The sequence below is a fragment of the Budorcas taxicolor genome, unplaced genomic scaffold, assembly GCF_023091745.1.
Source record: "Budorcas taxicolor isolate Tak-1 unplaced genomic scaffold, Takin1.1 scaffold364, whole genome shotgun sequence".
Lineage (NCBI taxonomy): Eukaryota > Metazoa > Chordata > Mammalia > Artiodactyla > Bovidae > Budorcas > Budorcas taxicolor.
The window spans coordinates 81407-99455 of NW_026292194.1; the positions used below are offsets into that span (position 1 = coordinate 81407).

Here is an 18049-nt window from a genome sequence, read left to right on the forward strand (position 1 = left end):
CTCCTTTAGAATTTGCAAGAGACTATTCCCATCAATTTGTCTGAGCCTCACCATTCCTCCTTTGACTCATTCATTTATTTGTTCAACAGATATTTTCTGAGCACATTAGGAGACATCCAAGTGAGCATTACAAATATTTACCCATTCATCCAGACCACAGTTACTTGCCTAGTGTTTATAGACATGACAGACTCTGCACCAAGCAGGCAGGATACAGCCCAGCCTTTGCTTTTGCTGGGGAAGATGGGACAACAAAAATGCAAATAAATGCTTAACCAAGCTACTTCCAGATGATGATAAGGGTAACCGAATGAAAGCACTTTGGAATGGTGAGAAGGGAGGTTGTATGAATGTGTGAGCTGATACTGGAAGGATGTTGCCAGGAAGGAGGTCAAGCAAGTGGCAAGTCTCAGAAGCAGGAAAGGGCTTAGCATCTTCAAGGACAGAGGAGGCCGGTGTGATCGGAGACGAATGGCCAAGAAAGATCCAGGAGGTGGTCAGGAGACAGATCATGCAGGGCTTTGTGGGCAGGGCCAGGAGTTTGGGTTGTAATCTGAGAAGGATGGGAAGCCTGTATTCCAGGATTGTAGGTGCCTCCGAGAGTAATGGCTGCTTGAAAGCAGGTACCCAAGCTGTGGTTTCCCCCATCTCTAGTTTAGCGTCTCCCACCATGGAGATCTTCCATAACCATACCTTGATTAAATGAACACATGGATGTGGAGAGAAGGGATTGAATTTAAGCCTTCAAGGATGGAAAGATTTGGGGGCATCCCTGGAGGTCCAGTGGCTAAGACTCCGTGCTCCCAGTCCAGGGGTCCTGGGTTCAATCCCTAGTCAGTGAGCTAGATCTCATATGCCACAACTAAGACCCAGCACAGCCAAATAAATAAATTTTTTTTTTTTTAATGTTGGAAAAATTTGAATACAGGAGGAAGAGAGAGGAGGAGAGTTCTTGTCTCTAATCTGTGTTAGAGCCCTAGGAATTCAGTATTTGATGCCGGTTTTCCTTATGTCTAATTTTCCCCTAGAGTAATATATTAGATGCTTTTTGGTAAGAACTTGAACTCAGAGAATTACAATAACTTCAGTGCCTTGCTTAGAAAGAAGTTGTATATAAGATCTGAAAATCAATGGTAGGAATTGTAATACATGGATATTTAAGCTGTGAGAGAAAGAAAAGTGTCTCATTCAAGATGATTTTATGCTCCTTTTTTTTTTTTTCCATAGGATTTTCATGAAATGAGTCACAGTTTGCTTCTTATGCTGGAGAACATTGACAGAAGGAAAAATGAAATTGTCCCCATTGATTCTAACCTTGATGCAGAAATACTTCAGGACCATCACAAACAGCTTAAGGTAAGATATGTGGACTTGGACGGCCTCTGCTTATGTTATAGGTGGTTCTACTTGTTTACCTTTTATGTTGTAGTCTCCTAGTCTTTCTTTACCCCTCATGACTTCTCATCTCTGTGAAACAAGCATGTGCATAGAAGATGGCTTATGCTTGCTTTAGAATCTCGTTCTAAAGCCATTGCTCATCTAAAAATCTGTCTTCATCTTTTTCTTTAGCTAATTTTTTAATAGACTTTTGTAAAAAGGTTTTTTCCTGAGACTTTTTTTAAAGTCTTAATTGAATTTGTTACAATCTTGCTTCTGTTTAATGTTTTTGGTTTTTTGGCCACGAGGCATGTGGAATCTTAGCTCCCTGACTGGGAATCAAACCCACATCCCCTGCATTGCAAGGCGAAGTCTTAACTGCTGTACCACCAGGAAAATCCTCAGATGGTCTTCATCTTAATTAGCCTGTTTTTATCAAGGCTGCTCTATGCTTATTTTCAATTTGTTTCTAATTTAAACTTTATACATTGAATCTATGTCCCAAGACTATTTTGGATAACTGATAATAAAAGGACATTAAATCTATTAAAATAGAGAATCTATTAAAATAGAGACCATTAAGGATTCTTAAGAAGAATTAAGTATGTAGATTCAATCTCAGCATCAAGGTTTCTGAAATCTAAGACAAGGGAAACATGGTAAGTTAAACGATTTTCATTACCTGAGAAAAAGGAAATATACTAGTTCTTAAGGAATAGGAAGCTTTTTCTAGTACTAAATTCAAAAGGATATTTGCAAGATTTCTGTGTAGATTCTTATGCAAAGAACTTCAGACAATATAATGTGCCATATACTTAAGTGATTTTATGGAAGATAAGGAAGCATATTTGAGTTCCATTAGGAGAAAATAATTTTCACTTTGTCACTTTCTGTATTTTTAAAATGTTATTTCTTAACATTTAACACTCACAGTGACCTAACCAACAGAATTGGCAGCTTTTAGTTCAGTACTATAAAGGTCTTAGAAACCCAGAGGAAATAGCTATTCAGCTACATTTTTACCAGACTTTTGACCTCAGACCGTAAGTTGTGAGTGATGAATCACCCATATGCCTTTTTAAGAATCTCAAATAGATATCAGAGTATACCTCAACCAAGCTGTTTTTCTGCATTTATATGTTTTACTTTTCTTTTTAAATGACTATTTTATGTCTCATTTGCATAATACTTTATATTTTAAATAATTGGAAGGTGCACCAATATGCACCTTCCAATAATACTGTGGACCAGGCAGGAATTAATGTCACCATTTTACCTAAAGGAAATCAACCCTGAATACTCATTGGAAGGACTGATGATGAAGCTGAAGCTCAAATATTTTGGCCACCTGATTTGAAGAGCCAACTGATTGGGAAAGAGACCGATGCTAGGAAAGATTGAGGGCAGGAGGAGAAGGGAGTGGCAGAAGATGAGACAGTTAGATAGCATCACTGGCTCAATAGACATGCATCTGACAAACTCCAGGAGATAGTGAAGGACAGGGGCGCCTGGCGTGTTGCAGTCCATGGGGTCACAAAGAGTTGGGCTTAGTGACTGAAAAACAACCACCACCAGATGAGAAAATAGATCAGAAGGGTTCAAGGATTTTATAGGATGCTTTTTGGGAGAGGTAGGATTAGGTCCCTGATTCCCAAAGACCATGGCTGCTATATCCTTCCTTGTGTGATGGTTGGGTATAATTGTCCACTGCGTTAAAGTGATGTCATCCTGCACATGGGGACTTTCTCCAAGTATCAAAAATTCTTAAAAATATTTTTTATTATATTCTTAGCAAATAAGGCATGAGCTGTTGGAATCTCAACTCAAAGTGGCCTCACTGCAAGACATGTCTTGCCAACTGTTGGTGAATGCTGAAGGCACAGACTGTTTAGAAGCCAAAGAAAAAGTCCACGTGATTGGAAATCGACTCAAACTTCTCTTGAAGGAGGTCAGTCATCATATCAAGGAGCTGGAGAAGTTATTAGACATGTCAAGCAGTCAGCAGGTAAGCTCTCAACAGCTATCATTGTGTCAAATTTCCTGCAGGAGACCAAACAAGCACCATCTTTATCCATTTCAGAAAGACTCTGAATGGAGCACTTGTCCGAATAGAGTGTCTTTTCTTTCAATCACTGCTCTTACAAATCTGTCTCAAAATAAAAAAGCGACTCGAAAACTTTCGTTAACAGGACACTACGTTTGATTCTGTTACATCCAAAAATCCTCTTGGAACTGTTACTGCTGACCCTATTAGCACCATTATTATGGCATTTTATTTTACCCAGTTTATTTAAGAATGCATGTGCTTTCAGTAATACAGCGAGAGGAGGTCACAAGCAACTGGCGCATGTGAGTTTCATATTCAGACCTTAGAAGGCATGAACTCGCCTGACGCAGATGACAGTTAAGTCATCAGAAGTGTTCTCTATGAGCTTTTATTTATCTATTTACTTATTTGTTTATCTCTTTATTTATTGGTGAATCTACTGCATCATATTAATATTGTTGGTTTTAAGAAATGCTTTCACAGGTAAGACTTCAGACATTCACTTGTGAAATCCTGTCATGAACACACAAACACGCTGCAGGCAACAGAACTATCTACTCCCAGTAACAGCAGGTGCCAGAAACAGTACAGTCTCTTTGATGCTAAAAGGGGTGGCTCTTGGATGACCGATGTGCTGTCTCTCCAGCCTGACCACCCTGCAGCTCTAAGGCAGATTCCATCACCCACTTCACGTCAGTGCATTCCCGCCACTGAGAAATAATAAAGCTTCAGTTCAGTTCAGTCGCTCAGTCGTGTCCGACTCTTTGCGACCCCATGAATTGCAGCACGCCAGGCCTCCCTGTCCATCACCAACTCCCAGAGTTTACCCAGACTCACATCCATCGAGTCGGTGATGCCATCCAGCCATCTCATCCTCTGTCATCCCCTTCTTCTCCTGCCCCCAGTCCCTCCCAGCATCAGGGTCTTTTCCAATGAGTCAACTCTTTGCATGAAGTAGCCAAAAGTATTGGAGTTTCAGCTTTAGCATCAGTCCTTCCAGTGAACACCCAGGACTGATCTCCTTTAGGATGGACTGGTTGGATCTCCTTGCAGTCCAAGGGATTCTCAAGAGTCTTCACCAACACCACAGTTCAAAAGCATCAATTCTTTGGTGCTCAACTTTCTTTATAGTCCAACTGTCACATCCATACATGACCACTGGAAAAACCATAGCGTTGACTAGATGGACCTTTGTTGGCAAAGTAATGTCTCTGCTTTTGATTATGCTATCTAGGTTGGTCATAACTTTCTTTCCAAGGAGTAAGCGTCTTTTAATTTCATGGCTGCAGTCACCATCTGTAGTGATTTTGGAGCCCCCCAAAATAAAGTCTGTCACTGTTTCCACTGTTTCTCCATCTAGTTGCCATGAAGTGATGGGACCAAATGCCATGACCTTCATTTTCTGAATGTTGAGATTTAAGCCAACTTTTTCACTCTCCTCTTTCACTTTCATCAAGAGGCTTTTTAGTTCCTCTTCACTTTCTGCCATAAGGGTGCTGTCATCTGCATATCTGAGGTTGTTGATATTTCTCCCGGCAATCTTGATTCCAGCTTGTGTTTCTTCCAGTCCAGTGCTTCTCATGATGTACTCTGCATAGAAGTTAAATAAGCAGATTGACAATATACAGCCTTGACGTACTCCTTTCCCTATTTGAAACCAGTCTGTTGTTCCATGTCCAGTTCTAACTGTTGCTTCCTGACCTGCATATAGATTTCTCAAGAGGCAGGTCATGTGGTCTGGTATTCTCATCTCTTTCAGAATTTTCCATAGTTTATTGTAATCCACACAGTCAAAGGCTTTGGCATAGTCAAGAAAGCAGAAATAGATGTTTTTCTGGAACTCTCTTGCTTTTTCGATGATCCAGCGGATGTTGGCAATTTGATCGCTGGTTCCTCTGCCTTTTCTAAAACTAGCTTGAACATCTGGAAGTTCACAGTTCACATATTGCTGAAGCCTGGCTTGGAGAATTTTGAGCATTACTTTACTAGCATGTGAGATGACAAAGCTTCAAGTGACCCAGTAATGACAGAGCTATTAAATACCTAGCTATTAAAACATAGCTATTAAATAAATAAATACCTCTATTTTCCAGAAGGCCCAAACTCACAACCAGGAAAGCCCAACACACTAGAAGAAATAGGTTCTGTTTTTACTGCAACTGTCCGATTCTATTTTTCAATTGTTTTTTAAACTGGGGATAGTTGCTTTACAGTGTTGTTAGTTTCTGCTGTTCGACTAAGTGAATCAGCTGTTTGCATACATGCATCCCCTCGTTCCTGGACCTCCCTCCCACTCTCCACCCCATCCCACTCCTCTAGGTCACCACAGAGCCCTGAGATGAGCTCCCTGCGCGATAAGGCAGAGTCCCACTAGCTGTCTGTCTTGCACATGTATTTATGTCAATCCTAATTGCACAGTTCATCTGGTGTGCCCCCGACTCCCCACATGTCCACACACGTCTTCTCTACATCTGCATTTCTATTCCTCCCCTTCTCTTTTTCCCAAAGATGGGGATGGGGTGGGAAATACTTTGCAGATCGCAAAGCCATCATGGCTCCGGGACGTGGCATCGTTAAGAGCATCTGTTTCTCACGTAGGATCTGTCTTCCTGGTCTTCTGCTGACGAACTGGACACCTCGGGATCTGTGAGTCCTACCTCAGGAAGAAGCACCCCAAACAGACAGAAAACGGTAACTTCCCACGGGTTACTTTCAGTTGGCCCAAGGGAGGGAACACGGGGGCGCGGCGGCCTTTGTACCTGACGCAGGGTCCAAGGGCTCTCCCCTTGCAGAGCAGGGGTCCCCAGGCAGCATGGGGTTGTCACTCAGTGACACGGAAGAGCTCTGTTTCCTCAGTCCTGCCTTGAACCCTCTCCACAAGCACTCAGGAGCGAAAAGAGCAGTTCTGCTTTTCAGAAGAATCAGGGTTCAACGTTGCGGTTCATAAGCAGGGAGACAAATTATTTTTCTTGCTCCAAGGGCCATTTCTAATAGAACGGTGCCCCTTGTCCCTTTGGCAGCCCCTCCCTTCAAACCACCACTGCCGTAGTCCACCTCAGAAAGGTAGGCTCCACATAAAGGGGCGCCTCAGGCAGAGGTGGACAAAACCGAGCATCTCATGAGACCATGAGTTTATAAGACCAACGGGGGTTCTGCTGACTCTCAAGCGGAGAAGCTCCTGAAGGTGGTCTTGAAGGCTCTCTGCGATTGTATTGCCCCCAGAGCGGCACCAGCTCAAGATAACTCAACGCACAAGGCCTGTTATGGGGCTGTCTCCCTGGCACACAATGAGGAAGAAAAGACGTTTTGGCCCCTGCTACCCTCTCTACTTTGATTTCTCTGTGTAATTAGAGGCTTGTTTTTCGTTTTTGTTTTTTTTTTTCTGGTCTGGCTTTATGATTATATTCATTTTGATTATCATTCCATTTCTTTACTTTTTAGAAATATTGATTTCATTTGTATTTTTTTGTTATAAACACTTAAATTCTATGCTGATAAATGTTATTATCTTTTTAGAATTTTTTTTTGTTTACTACATTCACTAGTTTCCTATAGATCCTAGTTTAAGAATGTGAAGGAATACTGGCTTTTCAAGTCAAATTTTAGCCTTTATTTGAATATTTAATTTATTGAGTCTTCATCACTATACACAGAACAATCTCACTTTATCATTATTTTTGACCTACCTGCCAAGAATTGTAATATTTCTCCAGTGTACTGGAAGATGAAAAACTATGTAAAATACATTTGAAATCTGTAACATAACATATTGCAGTTTGTATTCATTGTAATTAAATATGCAGAGATCTTTGGGTGGTGTAGTCATTTATGTTTTTACCACGAAAAGGGGGGAAATAAATGTACCCTCTGTGATGTCATGCCCAAACCACCATCCATGTTTCGTCAGTGATGAATAATATAGATGTTCATTGATTTTGTTTCTTCAACCAAAGAAAAGCCAGTTTCCTTGATTCATGGGTACTGATCATTTTGTTTGATTTAAATTTCCTTTGCTGCACTTTTAGTTTAATTTTCATCAGTAGCTCGTCTTTATTTGCCTGGACTGAACATTCTTCTTTCTTTACCCCTGTTCATTGCAAACAGCCACGAGGCAAATGTAGTCTCTCACAGCCTGGACCCTCTGTCAACAGTCCACATAGCAGGTACCTTATTCTCCTGGTTTCCACACTGTTCTAGAACTCCAAGAGGATGATGAAAATTGTCCATGATTTAGTCAGGCCTGTATTTGGTCTTGAGAAACTACTCTTTTCAGTCCACACCCTTTCCTAATAAACTGAGAGAGAATTTTCTAAGTGGAAAGTACAAGAAAATCTCGGAGTGTAAAATATTTGGACCTCACCAGAATTTTGTTCAACTATACATAGGCCATCCAGTACTTTTCATCCGATGGTATTTATTCTGTGTCCTCGTAAAGATTCGACATCACTGATGGCACAGTGCCATTTGGTTCATGGCAGAATTTTATCATCCTCTTTATTTCTAGATTTTACAATAAGATAGGTGATAGATCAATGAATTATTTTACCATCCCCAGAACCCACAAATCTGAATAAAATCTACTAACACCCCCAGCTTTTTATTTTATTTTCGTGTTTTATCCAGATGGTGGGTTTGGGAGTCTCAACATGGCAAGTCCTAATCTGATATCACTTAAAATTTATAAGCACCTTCTCTCTTCTGCTTCTCCTAAAACTCCTCTTCAGCCAGCACACACACTTACCTTCCTGACACTCGGCCAGCTCTTTCCCTCTGGAAACAATAGCAGTCTCCCCCCGGCCCGGGGACCTCCAGATAGCCTCCTCACAGCTGCCGCTCTGCTTTATGCCTGGCTGCCAACAGTCCCTGTCTCTGCAGTTAGTGATGCTTTGCCTTCTTCGTTGTCGGTGTGATATCTGTGCCCCCAGCCCTTTCACTAATCAGTTCACATTTCCCCAGACCACTTTTTGAAAATGAAAATACTGTCCTTGGAAGCTGGCTCTTCATTCCAGTCGCCAGAAGTTCACTTTTAAAAGTGGTTTGTCTCACCACTGAGCTGGAATCTCAGTTCCTGGAAGGAGGGTGGGGGATGAGGAAGCGCACACAGGCCCTGAGTCAGAGTGTTAGCTTTCCAGCTGTGTGCTAAAGGGACCAGCCTTTGCTTCTGGTCGTTTCCACGCAGCTGTGTAGTACAGAACAGATCATGATCTGCTTTCTGGTTTTAAGCTTCCCTTCACTATGTTTTGCCTTTTTTTTTTTTTTCTTTCCCTTTGGTTTGGTTTGATGACAGTATTGTGGGGCTTTTTCTGAGGGGGTGGTCTGTAACAAAATATCAATAATAAAACATGAATGGAGAAAAACTCATGGGGATTTTCGAAGATCACGATGGGCTTCTCCAGGTCCGCTGATGTTTTCTTAGCCCCCTATAAAAAAAGACATCATGTACTGTAGAGAGATCACTGTTTCATAAAGTCCATCTTCTCGCCACAAATTACTGATGTGTCATGAACAGAGACGGGGCATCCTGTCCCCGCAGCGTTCCTTTAAGGATACCAGAGATCGACTCTGTAGTTGACATAAATGATGGTGATGAGAAGGGGAAAAGCTCTTATGTTATTGACAGTATCCATACTGGTAGCAACTGCCCTTTGGTTCCCAATTTCCCCTGTTGTTTCAGACAGCCACCCGGCCTTATGAAATGTCAAAGGCCTCATTTCTCAGGGCAGCAAGGGCTTCGATTCTCCTAATGGGGCTTTGCGGCTGGGACAGCCACGTTCTCACTGTGACATCCGCAAGGTGCCTTCAGCTCTGCTCTGTCCAGCACTGTTTATTAACATCTTTCTGAGCACACAGCACGGTGTCCACTTTGCTGCTTACAGGACCTGAAATACAAATAATCCTCACCTGAACGGCAAACGTCGGCAAACACCTTGGCAGGCAGATTGTGGTTAAACATTCTTGGATCCTTAACTCCTTGGCACCTCTCTTTGGGGTGTACCCACGTGGACAATAACATGGAGAGTCTGCTGGGAAAGAATTAACTTCTCTCACAATCCAGGCTGTCATGGTGTTCCTTTACATTGGACTGGAGATTACCTCGCGTTTGATCTTGCACTGGTCCAGCAAACTTGAAAGGTTATTGCCAAAGCACAAACAGTTTAGAACGTTGACCCCAGCCATCTGTGATGGGAAAATTTTAGGCATGTATTCTTTCTGAGAGCAAAGAGGTTGACTTGAAAGAAGCTGGGTATTTGTTTGAAGGGAGGGTTCTTATATTCTTTTTGTGGTTTAAAGTCAGATATTAAGAATATCAGTTGTTTGCCTCCTGTATATTTCAGATTGATTCTAGAGCCATTGTTCTCTGTTTTCTTACATGATATTCTAGGGCTAACAATGGACTGATCCCAGTGTTTACCATACACCTACTATGTTTAGGCCCAGGACCCACAAAATTAATACAATATGGTTCCTGTCATAAAAGAATAGCGACATGTCAGAATTAGGGATTCCCTAAATCAAGACTCTTTAATATTCAAAACATCTGAAAAACGTTTGAAAGCATACATTCCTAATAACTATTCACAATTTTTGAAATTAAACATACTTAAGATGCATGGCTTTTTGAAGCCATGTTTATGATGGCCCAGCTGACACTTTTTCTCCAGTTTTGATATGAAATTATCTAACCTGAGAGCCAATAACTGTTCAAAATTCTACTATAGATTAGTTGAAGTTCACACATGGGGAGATTTTACTCCAATTTCCTGCAAGGCAAAGGAAAAACTCCTCCATAGTCTGCAGAGAGGGAAATGATGACTTCATTCCAAAGCTGAGAATTTAACATGTAAATCTTCCCTGGGCGTCTTTAGTCTTTGGCACCTTCTACACAAAGAGCTGAGACAGAATAAGTGGCGAATGACTGGCTGAAACACTGAAACAGGGAAAAAGGACCTCATTTTAAAATGTGTTCAAGGGAGCTTTTAAGCAGGCACAGTGGGGTTTTCACACGTACATGAGGGCCTCACTGTAAACACTGGTCAATTTCTTGTGGAGTTTTTTTTTTTTTTTCAGGTCTTTTCTGTCCTGCCCTGGGGATTTATTTATTCAAAGCTCTCAAAGGCCTCAGCCTAAAACAACCTTGTCCCCAAGGCAGGCTAGACGCCCTGGCATAGGACAGTTAGTTATAGGGGCAGGCTCCACTATGTTTCTTTCATATTTTGAGGTCTCCATTCACAGTGTTTCCCGGGAACAAGTAAGACACTTCGGAAAAATACATTACCTCTTTGAAAGTACTGCTATAAATCAGGACTGTTTCCCTGGAAGGAAAGCCTGAATCTAGCAATTTCCCTAAGGATGTGAGTCAGCACACCCTTGCTTTAATCATACAGATAAGAATGATAAGTTGCTGACATTTATTTAGCATTTAGTGTATTCTAAGGACCATGCTAAGCGTTATATATCTGTTATCTCATTTCCTTATTTAATCCTCCCAACATGTTTATTCCCAATTTTATAGACAAGGATATCAGGAAATAGAGGGATAAAGATGTAGAATTTGAAACCAAGTCTCTCTTACTCTGAATCCTATGCTTGTTAACCACTCCACCCAACTGTAGGCTCTTAATGGGGGTGTGTGTGGGTGTGTGTGCGTGTGTGTGCGCGCGTGCATATGTGTTCAGTCACTAAGTCATGTCCGACTCTTTGCAACCCCATGGACTCTATATCCCGCCAGGCTCCTCTGTCCATGGGATTTCCCAGACAAGAATACCTGAGTGGGTTGACATTTCCTTCTCTAAGGGATCTTCCCAATTCAGGGATTGAACTCGCTTCTCCTGCACTGGCAGGTGAGTCTTTACCAATGCACCACCACCTGAGAGGGTTACTTGAAACAACAGTTTCAGGGCTGGGGCTACCGTGGGCTGCCTGAGATAGCTTCGGACCAGCCAGGATATTCATTTTGGAATAAGAGGAGACGCACCCTAAGTTGATTCTGAAAATTTGTCTTCTGAACCACATACCCAGGGAATAAAGATCACTCACACAAGAACGGACAAGATCATGGACAACCTGATATTTCCTCACAAAATTTTCTATTCCTCTGCTGCCAGTGTTTGCTCACAAGTTACAAAATGAGTTGAAAGTGTCTTTTCATTTGTGTTTCAGTGACATATGCACAGAATTTACTCATTTTATTTCCTTGGTGACATAAAATTTTTGAGATGAGTCGCACTCCATGTGCGGACTCTCTCCCTAGGCTTCTCACAGCCCTTCTGAGACTTTCTTTGCTGTGGTGTGTTCATAGGTATGGGCTTCCCTGGTAGCTCAGCTAGTAAAAAATCTGCCTGCAATGCAGGAGACCTGGGTTTAATTCCTGGGTTGGGAGAATCCCCTGGAGAAGGAAACGGCTACCCATTCCAGTATTCTGGCCTGGAGAATTCCATGGAGAATTCCAGTATTCTGGCCAAAATTCCCACAATTACACATATTTTGGGAAAGAGATGAAACAATGCCTAGGCAGTATTTTTACCCTCAAATTTGAATGAGTGAGGGGAGTGAGAAAAATTATAAAATAAATGTTTACTTGTAGAGAATAAGCATGTTTTTGCAGGACAAGGTTACCCGAAATATCTCCATTGATTAAGTTCCTTAAGCAAGCTTACACATTTCGTTTTTCCTCTGTCTACACAGCCTCCACCACATCTGTTTGTAGAGTAAGGCCCTTGGAAAGGGATGAGTGAGAGCTCTTTGTTCTTCCTCCTGTCAGATTCCCCAAGACTCTGAAACTTAATTGAATTTAGATTAATAGATTAAATATTAAAAGTACTCACTTACTTGGTATCATTAACCTGCTAGTATTAATACTAGAAGGGACAGGTTCATCCTAAGGAGAGAGAACTTTGGGACTGTTGAAACCTTAGTAATTGCCCCACGCAGGTAGCATTGTTTTCAGTAGACCAACTGGACATTTCCAAGAGCAGTCAACTGCATGGAAACTCACTAAGCACCGTGTGTTCTCTTTGTCCCCATCTTAGCCCATTATTTCTACCCAGGTTGGCATTCTTCAACATTAGAAAGCTTACACTAATTAAATGTTAATACAGAATGCTCTGATGCTGTTAAATGTGCCATGTCCTTCAGTAGACTCTGCAGCATCTGAGCCTGTCATCCAAAGATGGTGACCTTGTCTTGCTTTTCTCAGGAGTGGACTAGTCAATGTGTAGCCCTTGTTTTGATCTCAGTCTTTGGCTTAATTGTTCAAAGAAGCTAATAATTGACAAACAGGCTGTTCAGCTCTGTCAGTCAGATTCTTAATGATATGCATGAATCTGCCCATCACTAACGTCCTGAAGTGTCTCCTAAAGAAAAAAGTCAGTTTGAAATCTCCCTCATTTTATTTAGATACTGAGTAATAAGGAAATGCGGAGCTCTCTTTTGTGTTTTAAATTGTCAGACAGCTGACAGGTGGAGAGTGTTATTCACCAGGGCCTATTTTCAGATCATTCAGTCCGGAGCTCATGGGTGACTGTCCCATCCTTCTCCAGACACTTTAAACCACTGAATTCATAAACTGTCAGGACCAAGAAGTTTTAGGAGATTAATGCACTCTCATCTTTGCAAATGAGAAAACTGAAGGCCAGAGAGATTAAATTACTTGCCCACAGCTGTACAGCTGCCTTAAAATAGAATGTCCCTGTGTCCATATACTGACCTGGTGGTCTCTGTAAAGCTGTGAGGCTTTATGATTGAAAGCATTTATTCTAGACATGAGGAAACCACTCACCTCCAAGTATTTTAAGATATTGCCTTCTTTGCCTCTACATGGGAGATACCCGTGACATAAATATGACCTGGATGGCCTTCATTCATGCCACCAAACAGCAAAACATTACAGAGACACACTGCTGAAGCTCTTCCTTTTTTATTTTTTACTTTTTGGCTGCATCTTGAGGCATGTGGAACCTTAGTTCCCTGACCAGTGATCGAACCTGCATCCCCTGCATTGCAAGGTCTTAACCACTGGATCACCAGGGAAGTCCATACAGCTCCTCCTTTAACTGTCAACTGGGGCACGTGATTTACTCTATTTATAAATCCTAAGTTCTAAAAGTTAGAATACCAGAGTTGACATTTTCATTCTGTGCCATGCTAGCTCTGTAACCTCGAGTGGGTTGCCTGACTTCTCTGTGCCTCCTTTATGTCGGCTATAAAATGAAGGTGGGACAGGAACACGGAGGACTGCTATGGGGATGAAGGGAGAGACAAATGCTTCTGTTATCCAGCAGTTAGAAGAGTAAATGTGAACTTTTGTTAGTTATTTATCTACAAAATCAGAAGATGGACTAGCTACTCTAAAGCTTTATCTCAGGACAAATATTTTACAGGTAGGTTTACAGGCTAGATAGTTAGAGAAAGTTCTATTTAATAGATATGTGACAGATTTCTTTTATGCCCTGGCTCAGGAAGATCCCCTGGAGAAGGTAATGGCAAGCCAGTCCAGTGTTCTTGTGCCTGGGAAATCCCATGGACAGAGAAGCCTGGTGGGCTGCAGTCTATGGGGTCACAAAGAGCCAGAGGTGACTGAGCATGCACGCCCACAGTATATCTTCACAAAACAGTGTTTCTGAGTATTGGTCCTAGCAGAGGGCAGTTAATCAATTTGACCACTAGATGGTGATTGAACTCTTGTGGCCTCCCAGTTGGTAACCTCTTTACATTCACCAATTACTAGAAGACATAAAGTGTATAAAGCATGGAGCTTGCAAGTTGGAAGCCTGTCTAGTCTAATTTGAAAGGATTTGAAGAAGAGGTTGTAGCATAGAGGTGAAGTCAGTTGTTCAAGGTTTGCAGACCGGAAAAGAACACAGTCCCAATTTAGGCCAGGGGTCTGTTTTTTTCAATCACGCTCTGAGAGCTGCAATAGAAACCTAGTATAGTACACGGCTGCTCAGAGCTTCTACAGGGCTGGTCTAGACTGTTTCACGTATTTCTTTGTGAATTTAATGAAAGAGTTTTGAGTAGTCCCTCTGTTCCCTTTTAAGGGGATTACTTCTGTTTTTTATCTTAACATTTTCTTTGGTGCCACTCCTCACTGATACTGGTGTAATGTGGCTTCTGAAATTAATAGCTAATAAGGTAACTCTGATAGCTCAGTTGGTAAAGAATCCGCCTGAGATGCAGGAGACCCCAGTTCAATTCCTGGGTGGGGAAGATCCACTGGAGAAAGGATAGGCTACCCACTCCAGTATTCTTGGGCTTCCCTTGTAGCTCAGCTGGCAAAGAATCTGCCTGCAATGAGAGAGACCTGGATTCGATCCCTGGGTTGGGTAGATCCCTTGGAGAAGGGAAAGGTTATCCACTCCAGTATTCTGGCCTGGAGAATTCCATGAACTGCATAATCCCTGGGGTCTCAAAGAGTCGGACAGACTGAGTGACTTTCACTTTTTTTTTCAAGGTAGCTGGAGAGTGTTTTCTCATGAGATAAGCATACAGAGTAACCAATACAGGGTTCATACCTGTATGCCTCTCCTGTGGTCTCACAATCAATGCCCTTACCGTCAAACCATTAGAGAATTCAGTCTAGGTGTGGGGAGGGGGTCTCCTTGGTACATCTGTTCTTTCTGCTTCTGCAATGTTGTGTGTGTGTGTGTACACAATTCCTCTTGTAAATAACATTGCTTTCCTCCTCTTCTGCACTAGTAACCAAAACATTAATGGATGCTTACAAAGGGAAAGCAGTACCCCCCACCCAGAGCCTCTTTCCATATTCAGTGTTTCACAGGCAGTCTTTCTTATGAATTCTGAAGTTCATGCTTCATCTCTAATGCACTGTTTCAAAAGTAGATGGGGAAATTTAAGGAGATAGAAAAACGTGGAACATTGGGTCTAGAAGGAGCCTTCAAGGCACAATCTATCTTCAGAAACAGTGTGTCTGTTTCCCAAATTGATGGAGCCAGTGGCAGAAGGATCACCCTGGATTCAGTATCATTCAGCACCTGCGTTGTGTAGACTGACTCCACTGCCACGCTTATTCTTACAGCCTTGGAATCCGCTAATGTTAGGGCCAGTCGCTGACTCAGTGCAAGATGAAACCAGGGTATACTCTAAGGTTAATTCAACTCTGTGGGTCTGTGCAAAATGACTGCAGCTGTCCTTGTCCTTGCTACACGGACTCTGGCACGTCCAGGACTGCTAGACGGGAGGAAGACCTTGTGTCATCCTGACAGCCACTAATTGTGCCTAATGTTGCTCTTGATATTCTTACACCAAAAATGTACTGCATCAAACATCTACATTTTAATTATCCCGGGTCTACTTAATTTATGCTGGTGGAGTGTGTGTAAAGCAATTATCTTTGTTGGAAAAGGTTTTGCCAAATGGAGGGGTGGAATTTGCACCCAGTTAGTTACCTTTAACCGACTAAATGTCTGCTTTCCATCAGTGCAGTCTCCAAACAACTCTTCATTTGGTGGTTGGTAGATCACCTGGGTTTACTGCAGAAGACTGGCAGCTAACTGCCAGGTTGGGTTGTGTTCAGCCTAACCGAAGGGGAGGAAGCAAACAGCAGCATCCACCCAACACTGCAGATACTTGAGTTATTGATGTCGATTCTTCTCTCAGGTCCATAAAAGGTGGCTCCGATTCCTCCCTTTCTGAGCCTCGGCCAGCCCGGTCCGGCCGAGCCTTCCTGTTCAGAGTCCTCCGAGCGGCTCTTCCTCTTCAGCTCCTCCTGCTGCTTCTCATTGGGCTGGCCTGCCTAGTCCCGATGTCAGAGGAAGACTACAGTTGTGCCCTCTCCAACAATTTTGCCCGATCATTCCACCCCATGCTCAGATACACAAACGGCCCTCCTCCTCTCTGAACCAAGCAGATGCTCTCTACAGCTTGCTGCTGGTCGCCTAAGGAGGAATTTGGCCCAGGGCGATCCCAAATGAGCAAAGAGAGGACGTGAGTCTTGGCGGACGCCCTCGGTACGGCTGCTGATGCCCACCTCCGCCTCCCATGTGTGCAAATCACAGCTTCGGAGGTGATGTTAAATGGTGATGGGGGAGGACACATAGAGGACAGAAGCTGGGAAGAAATTTTGATTGAGCCTCAGCACTCAAGAGTCAAGATTTCTACCATTCCCTGGACACGTGAACTCTGGGCCCTTGGCCCATCCTGTGTGTACCCAGGGACTTCCGGAGACCATCTGGGCAGCTTTCCCATGGTGCTGCTCCATCCATTCAACAAGTGATGCTGCCTGAGCATCACGCTGGCATCGAACAATCTACCAGCCAACCAGTGCTGAAGAGATGTGAAGACCCTGTAACACACAGTTTTTAAGAGCTTATATGGCAGCTTCCTTTTTACCTTGTTTTCTTTGGGGGCATGATGTTCTAACCTTGCAATTAGAAGCACAAGCTGTAAATCTGAAAAGGCACTTTTTTTTAAAGGTATAAAGAAACGTTGGATGTAATAAATAAAAATCATGGAAGGCTTTATGTGAAGAAAAAGTTGAATGTTATAGTAAAAGAAATGATATTTATGTATGTACAGTTTGCTAAAGCCAAGTTTTGTTTGTATCAATTTATTTGCATTTATTACAGATACTATGAAATATTTTGTCTGTGCTTTTTTTTTTCCTTCCTAAAGAAATGACTCTAAATTTCCCTATTAAGCAGGCACTTCTCAGAATGCAACTTGCTGCTGCTGCTGCTGCTAAGTCGCTTCAGTTGTGTCCAATTCTGTGCGACCCCATAGACAGCAGCCCACCAGGCTCCGCCGTCCCTGGGATTCTCCGGACAAGAACACTGGAGTGGGTTGCCATTTCCTTCTCCGATGCATGAAAGTGAAAAGTGGAAGTGAAGTCACTGTCGTGTCCGACTCCTAGCATTCCCATGGACTGCAGCCTACCTGACTCCTCTGTCCATGGGATTTTCCAGGCAAGAGTACTGGAGTGGGGTGCCATTGCCTTCTCCAGAATGCAACCTAAATTATCTTTCTTTGGTAGAATAAATGAAGCTGAAACATAAGCGTATGTTTAAAAAAAAAAAAAGGAAAGAAGGATGAACAGAGGTAGTGCATATTTAGACAGAGAGAACTCTGGATAACTTCTGCCTTCTGCTTCCAGGGCCAGTCCCATCTCCCAGCTGTCTCCCAGGTGCCTCCCAGCATCTTTCATACCTTTCCCCTTCTCCTTTCTTTTCTGTTCTCCGTGCACAATTGGAGCAACCACCTGTGAGCTCCTGACTGAGGCCCCTTCTCCATTCCATCCCAAGGTTTACCAAAAAAACCATGGCAATATCCCTGAAGCACGCTTCCATTCAGACCCCTTCTTTGCTCCAGAATCTTGTTTTCATCATCTAGTGGAGGAAATAGAATTTTAGTTTGTCATTCAGGTCCTCAGACAGTCAGATTTTATTCCGTCCATCTCATTTTGCCAACTCACAGCTCTCATGGAGCTGTTTGGTGCTCGTGGTCATATAATCCACCATTGAGTAATCAAAGTAGGAAGATTTATTTAAAATCCAAGTTTCTGACTTCTCTTGCGAGTGGAAAGCTCACATGTCCTGGACACATATTCCCACATGACAGTAATAGCTGGAGCGACGTGACCGCTTTCCTTTGAAGAACAAGAGGAGACAGTTA

The 18049-nt window shown here is 42.6% G+C and overlaps 1 protein-coding gene across 3 annotated transcripts in view; it reads left to right on the forward strand.

The window, feature by feature from the left end:
• The window catches only part of LOC128071343 (nesprin-1-like), a 94691-nt gene extending 77727 nt beyond the window's left edge, over nt 1-16964 (forward strand). For 2 of the 3 annotated variants that reach the window (XM_052664220.1, XM_052664221.1), the window contains 5 exons: nt 1228-1356; nt 3170-3382; nt 6023-6115; nt 7529-7587; nt 16040-16964. In XM_052664220.1, coding sequence (XP_052520180.1) covers nt 1228-1356; nt 3170-3382; nt 6023-6115; nt 7529-7587; nt 16040-16280 — 735 coding nt within the window. In that variant the 3' untranslated portion in view covers nt 16281-16964. The remainder of the gene's footprint in view (nt 1-1227; nt 1357-3169; nt 3383-6022; nt 6116-7528; nt 7588-16039) is intronic. The other variant, XM_052664219.1, reaches the window with a different exon arrangement.
• Nucleotides 16965-18049: the final 1085 nt, after the last annotated feature.